The 9,445-nt window shown below is 42.4% G+C and overlaps 1 protein-coding gene across 6 annotated transcripts in view; it reads right to left on the bottom strand.

Moving 5' to 3' along the window:
• MAPKAP1 (MAPK associated protein 1) overlaps positions 1-9,445 on the bottom strand; it is a 284,151-nt gene that overhangs the window by 209,383 nt on the left and 65,323 nt on the right. For all 6 annotated transcript variants that reach the window (XM_027775605.1, XM_006158247.3, XM_027775604.1 and 3 more), the window contains one exon: positions 4,923-5,071. In XM_027775605.1, the coding sequence (XP_027631406.1) occupies positions 4,923-5,071 (149 nt within the window). The remainder of the gene's footprint in view (positions 1-4,922; positions 5,072-9,445) is intronic.

The following is a 9,445-nucleotide window of genomic DNA, read 5'->3' on the forward strand; positions in this document are numbered from 1 at the left end:
CTGAATGAGCCACCTCTCCTTCCATCCTCTCGTGGAGCACACTACATCATGCGTCCATCCCACAGAGGAGGGCGGGGGCTCGCAAGGGAGAGAAAATATCTTTTTCTTCTACCCTTGGCTGGGGTAATAAGAAACAGATTAACTAGAGAAAAGCACACACATTTATTGAATGTAAAGTTAATGCAATCAGAAGCCTTCCTAAGGAAATGAAGAGCCAAGAAATGGCTCAACCTGAGCATATTTATTCTAGGTTGGATGGAGAGAGGAAAATTGTCAGAAAATATGGGACAAAGGCATGAGGTAAGCGCTGTAAGTGCAGGACACAGAGCAAGGCCCGTTCTTTCAGGTTCCTCCCAGCACCCTCTGCCCTCCACCTTCGGAGGGAAGGATGCACCTTTCCTTCAGGTAGAGGGAGGGCCCCTCTCCCAGGAAGGCCCTATGATGGGCTTCAGGGCAGAAGGGCAGGGGAAGGTCAGAGGGCCCTTTCTGCCAGTTTTCAAATTCCTTTGGTTTATTATATTCCATATACCAAGGTACCATGTTTAGGGTTGGTGTGTCCTGAATCCCATCATGCTTCAGGAGGTTAAGTAACTCACTTGTCTGTGGACACATGCTGAGTGGAGTCACCTGGATTCAAACTGAGGCCTTCCTATAGAACAGGTCAGTTTGTTGACCAACTAAACCACAGTTTCTCATCGCTCTATCCTCTATTTTCATCCTACTCAACGTGCTCATCACACTTGTGATGTCATCCCTTTTCAGAGGTCAAGAAACTGAGGTTCAGGAGCTAAAAAACCAGTTGAGTCAGATGACAACTGATAATTAGTATCACTTCTTAAGTAGTTCTATTGACAGGAAATGGGTCTGATGATGATCATAACCTTTACCGACTTAGTGATGACGTGCCAGCAAAGCTTCTCCAGAAAGCGGTACAGCACGGAATGGCAAGGGTTAGATTTACTTCTTCAAACATGACCTCATTGAAACAGGCGGAGAGGCAGGGCAGCAATCCCCAGATCCCCGGGCACTCACCTCAGAGCGACTCCTGTCAGCCCACACTCCCCACATACTGTGAAATCAGAAGGGCTGGCACGAGAAGTTCTCTGACTGTCTCAACCTCTAGAGCTGAGGTTTTGTTTGGTTAATGAGGCTGTTAAGAGGCCTGAATACTGAAGCTCTCAGGCAGATTGGCCGCTCTTGGTTTTTGCCTCCCTCTGACCAAAACCATTCCCTAAAACCGCTTGGCAACCTACCTTGAGCTTTTTCAGATGAAATTAATGATCTATGAATCTAAAACAAGCCCCAGATAGCAGCACCAAATTGCTAGGGAAATAATACGAATAATAAGCTTGACCCAAAATACTGTCAAAATTACAACAAAGCATAAGCTGTAAGTACAGCCTTTCCTTCTTAATGACATGTCTTAAAAATTATTAACCAGCCACGGCTTAAAATTTTTAAATAAATTATCAACCAGCTACAGGAACCAAAAATCACTTGAAATTTTTTTATTTAATTTAGCACAGTAGGTAAGAGGTTTGTACCCTTAGTATCACTAAAACCAACAACCTAGTTTGCATAAACTGTTGAGAATACTCTGTGCTTGCTTGAGTACCATGTGCTTGTAAAACCATGCCCAAAACAAAACCCTTCTTTCAAAAATCTAATGCTAGTCAGACCTTAGTTTAATCTTAAGGAGGATTTCACAGCAGTTACTCTCTTGAGGAAATACATAATTAAGTAGTTTTTTAGCATATTTAATTAGACCCCAAACTCTTCCCTGTCCCCTTCTCTCCCCAATTATGTACCATTTGCCCAAGAGACCTAAGCAACTCAGTTAATTATGTAAATAAGGCAAGCGTTATTCCCAAGAAAAGCATTGTGAATATTTGTGGGGAAAAACTGTATATAGTTTAGTAGCTTTAACAAACCTTTGCAGAAAAAAAATACAGGAGTACCAAAACACACGGAAAATCCTTACATTTGAGGCAAAAGGCCTGAAGTTTCAATGATGAGATGGTGAATCATTAAAACAGGACACTCATTTCATTTCTTAAATATGAGCTGAATAAAAGTAAAATAATTTTAAGTTACAACAGTAACAAAAATTTAGTGCAGAATGTCAGATGATTTATGGGAAGAATCAATCTGGAAATTATTAAAGTCGACTCTCACGGAAAAGGCTTTATTATCAAGGGGTTGACATGATCTTAACTCTAGAGGCAGCCATGGTGCTGTTATAACTACTACAATCCCATTATTATGCAATCACAAAATGCTAATTTGATCATTTTGAGGTGTTATTTGAATAGTCATTTTAATTTCTAGGTTACAAAAAGGCTTGACTCAAGTATAATTCTCTATTAATCACTGAGATGTCATTGACTATCATATTGATGCATTTCACAAAGATAAAGAAAGACTAATTTAATATGTACAGTACAATATCCTTCAAATATTAGCCACTTTCATTACATATCTGCCAAACGCATCAATATTAAATAATAGATGAGAACAAGGGTTTAATTGTATTTTAGCAATTGTAATATGTAGGATAATAATAAAATAGCATTGCATCGTAACACAGACTTATCGATATATAAATCTTTCTTAATCAATGTGTAATGGTGACTGCTCCCTGCTCATACCCTTTGTGAATTACAAACAGACTTGCTGTGACAAAAGCACAGAGTCTGAAGTGTAAACACACATCCAGCAAATATAATTCCTTTGTGACCGAGGAAATGGCTTACTTTTTTTTTTTTTTTTTCCTTCGAACTTCAGAAGTTAGATTAATACACTAAGTAGAATTTACAACCTTCTGACTTAACTAAACCTTAGAAATTAATAATAAAGTCTAATGGTATAAGGAGAATTCTAGAACATAATCTTCTGAAAGGTCTGTGCTATTCTGCTGGCATAAAAGCATTATCACACATTAGTTATTCCAGCAATTACATCCTCAAATAATGAGAGGGTATCAGGCGATGGAAGCAAATAAATTCCAGCTGTGTAACAGAATCCCAACAATGAACTTCCCACGTACCTAAATTAATCAATTGAAGTATTGTATTTTATTTTAGTTATATGAATTGTCAGAAAAGCCATGACGTATTTTTCTACGTTTTTGTATGCAAAAATGCATCATGACTTTTCTGACGACCCAATATATAGTCCAACTCATTATTTTTGAGAGGCTGACATGCCAATCCCTTAGGGGAACCTACCTTCTCTTCTCTGCATACAACAAAAAGTAACAGGAGAAAGCAGCACAGACAGGCTGAAAGAGAAGCTTTTACATCCATACACTCGAGTTTCCTAAAAGTGATTCTAGATTTTTTGGAGCACCTGGTTTCTAGTTCTTGCCCTTGCTTCCTGATGAACATAACAGCCTCAGCTGCTGGTGGCCATGCGTGCTACTAAAACCTAGGGACACCTGCAGAACTGTATGCGGTATACATGTTTTGAAGAGAAAACATCTCTTTGCTCAAAGATGACAACTGACAGAACCAGCACATGAATGAGAAAAATGCAAACATAAGCAAAGAGCTGTACGTTTATTAATTGCAATGGTGTTGAAATAAGACAAATTGTACACGACCCCTCCAGGCAATGAGCTATCACTCAGCACCCCCACACCCCTGCCAGGAAGCAAACATAATGGCAATAAATATCAAAATCAACTGCTACTGTCTCCTGAAAAGGCCTCTGCTCAGCTCTGGCTCAGCTCTACAGGGATGCAGAGCGGCGGGGATGGCAGAGGGAGTGCTGCACGGAACTGATTCCCCCTGAAACGTGGCCATGTTTCTGAGAGGAAAATAACACTTCGACTTTTCCAACAGTAAGCTGTTAGAATGAATAGGCAAAAAAATAAAGTTACCCCTAGACAAGTGTCAAACGAGACTCCCCAACAGTGAAATACTAAAATGCAAAGCAATAGCCTAGAATTCTGAAATGAAGTTCAAGCCTCACAAATTTCTGTAGTTATAATAAAGATAGAACAAGATAATGCAAACTTCCTCCCAGAACCACTTTCCAGGCTTTCCCAACACAATTAGATGTTCATTAACCACAATCCAATTAGTTCAAACCCTTAAGTATATTTAGGAGATAAAATACACTCCTAGACAGACAAGTAGAAAGAGAGACAGACAGACAGAGATACAGAGAGAGAGAGAGAGAGAGAGAGTCACAACTTGCCAGACAAGAACTGGCTGAGAGATTGGGTCTGACCAGTCGGAACCAAGATGGCACCTGGAACAACCGCTGCCTAAACTTTAGGCTCATTATGCCCGCCTTGCGCTGCATCAGCATGATAGATGACACTGCCACCTGCACCACAACGATTTGGAATAACCACGGTAAAAACCAGAACTACCCTAGTAAGGCCAGAAAATAGGAGGGCCAATGGTTTCAGGAAAACCACTGCCCCTTTCCCATAAAAAGTCCTGAATAAACTGCTTCTTACTTAGCCTGGCATTAAACCAAGTCAAATAAGCCAGACCTCAATGAGGCCTGGGGCTGCCTGGCCTGTGGGGCAGCACTTCTGTGTTTCTTTTCGGATAACAGTTCTCTCCTTCCTTTGGAGATCTGCAGCCAGAGAAGCGGTGGGCAGTGGCAGCTCGTCATGGGCTAAATCCCTGATGCGACGGAACAACTCACGCATCCCCTCCCCTCCTGAGCGGCTCCCCTCCTCCCGCATGGAGTAGACTGCTCTGTATACTTTCCTTAATAAACTGGCTTTCAGTCCTCCTCAAAGGCTCGCTCTTGAATTCTTTCCTGCCGAAGCCCCAAGACCCTGGCACCCAGGTAGAGACTCCCCAGGCTTGTCTCCCATCTCCCTGGCAATAATAACACCAACAACAACTACTCCACTCAACTGTGGTTCTACTTAAAGGGACAAAATCGCACTTTCTACTTACCTTGCCATCAAATTTGGAATATTCGTTAAAGGGGTTATTCAGCTGCAAGGGGCACTGCTCCAGGCGCACAGATAGTATTGACTGCTTTCCAGAACTTGGAGGCTTCTCTTTAAGGGATTTTTTTTCAAACAGTGACTTTAACTCCTGGGCTGTGATATAAGAGAAAGATGGAAACATCTTTATTAGTACACACATAGAGACAACCTGTCCACAGTCCCTAGCGGGTCTTGCTTGGAAGCCCAAGGAGGGAGTGTCAAGTCTGACATGTAGAGAAAGTCTTACACATCCTTTGATGTCTGCGCCCTGAAAAGGCAGAGCACGGAAAAACATGCAGGCCAGGACTGCCACTCTAGAAGGACAAGTGCTTAAGGGAGGGAGGAGAATCAGAGCAACAGAGCAGCCATTCTGTAAGAGCAGCAGCCACAGCTGGAGACTTGGCTTTGCCACCGAGAACGAGCTGTGTGATACCAGACAATTCACTAACCCTCTCTGGGCTCTTCAAACTAGGTAATCTTGAAAACTCTTTGAAAATCTCTTATGTGATTCTGGAATTCTAGTTCTTCAAGGTCAAGGTCCACATCTTAATTCTTCTACACTCTCCAAGGGCACCTAGCACAAACTCTAAATGACAGATATGGTGAGGAAGAAAAAAGAGAAAGTACACTTACATAGCTAATATTGGGGTCGTTGGAAAAGTCATGAAGTATTTTTGCATAGAAAAACAGAGAAATACATCATTATTTTTCTGACAACCCAATATTTAGTATTTATTATACCCTCTCATCCTCATCCTGAGACCATGCAATAGATGCTAGCACTATCTCAATTCTGTCAATGTGGAAACTAGCTTAGGATATTCTGACCAGCTCAAGGCCTCATAGCTAGTAACCAAGAGAGCTGAGAGCTACAGCCAACCAAGGCTCCTAGATATCAGACGAACTATGTAGACCTTCAGTGAATGCTGCTACATGAATGAATGAATAAAATAATAACTGAAGGAACTCAAATTATTAAATCAGAATCTTCAGCTCTTATTCATTAGTAAATCAAGGCAAGTTAGTTTCATATGCTTTTTTTTTTTTTTTTTTTTTTTTTTTCGGGTGCGCATGTGCTTGCAAGAGAGAAACAGAGACAGAGAGACAGAAAGTGAGAAATCACACCCCAGGGGAGATGACCACACCACAATCCCTTCTCCTCCATTCTCCTCTCAGGATCTTGGACATGCATGCACATGCACCTGGCATGAGTTTAAGCCACCAGGTCCCAGACTCAAACCACAGTCAGCTACATGGGAGTCCAGCGACATAGCCATTATGCCAACTACTGGTCCCCCAGTTTCATATACTTTAAAACAGTATTTATTTCTCTAATCTGAACATTGATCAAGATGGTAGATGATAAATATGTGGGGTCATAATACTTTTTCTTTTTGTAAATATTAAAAAATATGCAGGGCTGCTGCTACCATCTGGAGGTTGAGGGAGCAAGATCCCACATGGCTGTGCAGTTCAAATTCTGGCCCCAGCAGCTTGAAAAACACACCAGGCCCATGTGCTTATGTGCCCCAAATCCCAAAGCACGGAGAAATAGAAGAAAAGAACTGCAGTGTGACCATGTCCCAGGATGAGGCACTTCCTCCCTGTCTCTCTCTGGTGAGCGCATATGCCCTCTGATAACAACAAAAAATAAAAAGATTCATCTTAACCTTTTAACATAGATCAGGAATTTAAATAACCATAATGAATACATTCAACCATTCCACTGTTGAATACAAATTAAATGGAAAGGGATCAACAGAACTCTAAAACAGTCACTTAGAACTTCTTTTAAAATGTCACTAAAACTACCTTTACAAGAGAATGGGGGACCAGCAGTTAGCATAATGGCTATGTCGCTGGGCTCCCATGTAGTCCACCGCGGTTAGAGTCCCAGACCCGTTGGCTTAAACTCACGCCAGGCGCGTGAGCGTGCCCAAGATCCGCAGGGGAGAATGGAGGAGAGGGGATTGAGGCATGGCCATCCCCTCTGGGGGGGTGATTTTTCGCTTTCTATCTCTCTGTCTCTCTCTGTCTTTCTGGCGAGTGCACACACCCTATAGTGAACAATCTCTCCAGAAAAAAAAAAATAGAATGGTGAGGTTAATTTATCAAAGGAGTCCCTACAGATTTAAATGGCAAAGTAGAAGGAAAATACTCAATTTTCTTTAAAAATTGGGCACTTGACTAAACAATCCAGATACTGAACATATAAGAAGCACCTGTAATCAACATATCAGTGCATATTTAAAAAGGTTTTAGATTACAATCAAAGTGATATTTTAAATATTGGAAGTACTTTCCTACCTGTAATCTAGTAACAATTTTGTGACTAGCTAACAAAGGAAGGCCCTTTATTAAACATCTAGTATGGGCCCCGACAATGCTAGATGTTTTTTTACTTTGTCCTCACAGGATCCTAAGAGAAAAGTTACTCCATAAAAAAAAGAGTTGTTTTTCCAACCTAAATACTTTGTAGCAGTTACACAACTGCAATCAGTGGGGAGACACGTGAGGTGATGATACTGTATCTCTTCCATTTTCACACTAATCACACTTGACCTCTATCTTCACCCTTCCCCCTCCCTCCCTGCTTCCCATGTCCTTTAGAAACAGAAACCAGCAGAGAATGTTTCCGCATGCTCTCGGTGTACTTTGCCTGCCTAGCCCCCAAGACCGTGGGCAAACTGCCCATACCCCACCTCAGGGTGCCACTCCCTATGACCTTGCCCCCACCTCAACCTTGCCAACTCAGGGCATTACTCCAGCAATCCTCTCCTGTCTTTTCCAACTTCTACTGTATACCCTCTTACCAGATGAGTCACATGGGCACACAAAGATATTGGACACTGCTCATTTGAAAAACAAAACAAAACAAAACCCCCCTCTATCCCAATTCCTTTTCTTGCATTTTCTACCCTATTTTTCTGCTCCAGGATGGCTGTCTAGTCTATATTCTTCCCAGTCTCACTCTTCCCATTTACCTGAATCCATGCCAATAAGGCAGGCATTCAGGCTAAACCACTTCATCAAAGCAGCTTTCATGGAGATCACCCAAGATCCCTTGTTGGTAAACCTACTGGTCAATTTTCTTTTTTTAGAAGTTTTTGCCTTAAGGCTTATGCATTGCTGAGAGAGAAAGGCAGTGAGAGGGAAAGTGAGAAATCTCCCCCAAAAGGGGATGGCCACAATGCCTTCTGGGATCTTGGGCAAGCACGCACACATGCCCAGCATGATTTTTTTTTTTTTTTGGAGAGGTTTTTGCTATAGGGCGCGTGCGCTCGCCAGACAGACAGAGAGAGAGACATAGAGACAGAAAGCGAGAAATCACCCCCCAGGGGGGATGGTCACGCCGCAATCCCTTCTCCTCCGTTCTCCTCTCGGGATCTTGGGCACGCACGCACACGCGCCCGGCGTGAGATTTAAGCCACCAGGTCCGAGACGCGAACCGCGGTCGACTACGTGGGAGTCCAGCGACATAGCCATTACGCTAACTGCTGGTTCCCAATGCCCAGCATGATTTTCAAGCCACCAGGCCCGGGCCTCACACCATGGTTGGAAGTCCAGTGACAAAGCCATGTGGAAAACCACTACAGCATCTGCTGGTCCCTACTAGTCAAGTTTTAATTCTCATTATACAAGAGGTTCTTGCAGCATTTGACATGAGTCAGTACTCCCCACTTTTTCGATCTCGCTTCCCAAGACACTGCTCTGTCTAGCTCTGAGCAGCCTCAGGCCCCTCCTTCTCAGCTTCCTTGCTGACTCCTCCCCTGGAATCACCAGCTCAGTACAGACCTCTTCACTGTCTCTCATCTCATGTTTTTAAATACCATCTATAAGAGGTGAAAATGAAGTGGTGATTTGCATCAGAACAATGGGTGCCTCTGGGGAGCAGAAGATAGAAAAGGGCACTTGGGGAACTTCTGGGAGGAACAGAATCACTCTGTATGTGAATCTCTCTGTGTGTGACTGGGGATGCTAGTTACGAAGAGGTCTATGTTTGTCAAGTCATCAAACTGTATGCTGAGTATCTGCACATTTTACCATACATAATGCACAACTCAAAAAGAGTAAATAAATAGAGAAAATCTAAATCAAGATCCTCTGCATGCTGTGACTCCCAAATCATTCATTCTAGCCTTACACATTCCTTGAAATTGCAGACGCAGTAGGTAAGCTTTCAGGTGGACACCTCATGTCAACGTCCACCTGGAATCTCAGACTATGTGCTCATCACCAAGCTCTTGATCTTACTCTCTATTAATGGCAACTCAATCCTGTTAGACCAAAAACTTGGAAGTCATCCTGATTCTTTTAGCTCATATCCTACATCCTACCACACATCAACAGATCCTTTAAAAGACAGTCATACCTGGGGGCCAGTAGATGGCATAATGGTTACATTGCTGGACTCCCACAGGCTCAATTGTGGTTTGAGTCCTGGACACCATAGCTTAAAAAAAAAAAAAAAAAAAAAAACAACTACAT

The sequence above is a fragment of the Tupaia chinensis genome, unplaced genomic scaffold (assembly GCF_000334495.1).
Source record: "Tupaia chinensis unplaced genomic scaffold, TupChi_1.0 Scaffold000575_1, whole genome shotgun sequence".
Classification (NCBI taxonomy): domain Eukaryota; kingdom Metazoa; phylum Chordata; class Mammalia; order Scandentia; family Tupaiidae; genus Tupaia; species Tupaia belangeri.